Consider the following 1,674-nt stretch of genomic DNA (forward strand, 5'->3'; position numbering starts at 1 on the left):
TAATATTACACATGAATAAATACAGTATATGAAAATACTTCATGGCAGACAGCCTCTCTAAATAGACCAAACGTATAGGTTTGCCTTGAAATTCTGTGAACAGATAAGAACAGATACAGTCTAACCCAGTTGTTCCCAAAGCTGGGATCAGGACCCGCACTGGGGTCCTGATACATCAAGGTGGGGATCTGAAAATATTTTCTGAATTAATTACACAAAAATGAAAACTAACATTTTTTTACCTATGTTGTTACAAACGAATAACTTTGGTGTACTTAAAATGGATTAAAAATAGTGTAATAAATAATACTCTTGTTTATTTGACGTGAAAACAATGCATATCAACCAATCATAGCCTGGGGTACAGGTCTCTGCTGCTGAAAAGTTTGGGAACCACTGGTCTAACCCCCACCAAAAAGAAAAAAAAAGGTGAAAAAAAGAAAAAGTATTTTTTGCTTTAAAAATCCTCCAAAGCAGCTTTTAGATTCAAAGAACTGCATTGGCGTGATGGGCGAAAGCCATGGGCCGATGGGCTCCCAGCCCATCCCAGAGTTAGGCACTGTGTTTCCGGGGCTACATACAACATATTACGCTTTACATTATTTTGTGGGTCAGAAGATTAAAAACACGTTTTTAAATCCTCTCTCTAAAATGTGTGTTTTGATTATTTATTTATTAGCTCCTGACAAAAACCCAGAAAATATCAGAATTCAAGGCCACCTTCCCCATCAAATGGACATCAGCTGGGATGTAAGAATTATATTCATGTATTTTTAACAAAGAGCATATTCAGGATCTTAAACTAAATGTTTCTTAATTCTCTGAGGTCATTTCTAAGTCAAACGAACACTTTGTCTGTAGCCACTCTCACCGACTGAGTTCAATGGCCCAGGCCTTGAGTACAACGTGAGCTACAGAAAACTGGGGGTACAAGATGACTGGAAGGTCCACCTGGTCCAGAGACCTTCTTTTGTCGTAAAGGACACCCCCACCTTCATCCCCTACGAGATCAAAGTCCAGAGCCGGAACAGCTTTGGCTCAGGTCCAGAACCTAAAACTGTCACAGGTTACTCTGGAGAAGATGGTGAGTTGTATGAAATTACATCCTTGATGTAATTATTTCTAATTTTAGTGGTTGACATCTTCATTTGCAGCTTGATTAAAATTTCCTAAACAACCTACCCTGAAGCCTGTCTGCCACATCTGGTTGTTGTTTTTCTTTTTCTCTTTTCTCCTCACTTTAAATTTCTTGTGCTAATTTTCCTGACTGCTTCCTCAGTTGTCTTTTGGCATTGTCTGCGGGAAAATGTGTCAGGTTAAGTTCTTTTCTTTTTTCTTTCTTTTTACACCCAAGGTTTTAACCCTGTTCAGGTGTGCAGAAGCGACTCTTCCTCCCCTCTGACCCTCCTGAAGAGAAATAAAAATAAACCGCACTGTTAAATTTAGCAGGTGTCAGATAACCTTTGTATAGGAGAGATGTCAAATTTCCGCCCTTGAGTCAGAAGCTGTTGGAAATCTTATAGATCACAACTCAGCGTGTGCTTTAGGCCTATAAGCTCTACTGCTTTATTTCTTTTATCTGCTTTGCTTCTGAGTTTACATCGATACTTAGAGTTGTGTAGCTTTAATTAGAAAATTAGCTGGAGTCGCTTGAGTGTTGGAAATATATATATA

At 38.6% G+C, this 1,674-nt stretch overlaps 1 protein-coding gene across 10 annotated transcripts in view; it reads left to right on the plus strand.

Moving 5' to 3' along the window:
- The window catches only part of LOC106522672 (neural cell adhesion molecule L1-like protein), a gene marked incomplete at its 3' end in the record, with an annotated part of 68,941 nt that overhangs the window by 46,472 nt on the left and 20,795 nt on the right, over positions 1–1,674 (plus strand). For 7 of the 10 annotated variants that reach the window (XM_014015786.1, XM_014015785.1, XM_014015789.1 and 4 more), the window contains 3 exon segments: positions 680–750; positions 862–1,084; positions 1,280–1,315. In XM_014015786.1, coding sequence (XP_013871240.1) covers positions 680–750; positions 862–1,084; positions 1,280–1,315 — 330 coding nt within the window. 10 annotated transcript variants of the gene reach the window in all.

This window comes from Austrofundulus limnaeus, unplaced genomic scaffold (genome assembly GCF_001266775.1).
Source record: "Austrofundulus limnaeus strain Quisiro unplaced genomic scaffold, Austrofundulus_limnaeus-1.0 Scaffold134, whole genome shotgun sequence".
Taxonomy (NCBI): domain Eukaryota; kingdom Metazoa; phylum Chordata; class Actinopteri; order Cyprinodontiformes; family Rivulidae; genus Austrofundulus; species Austrofundulus limnaeus.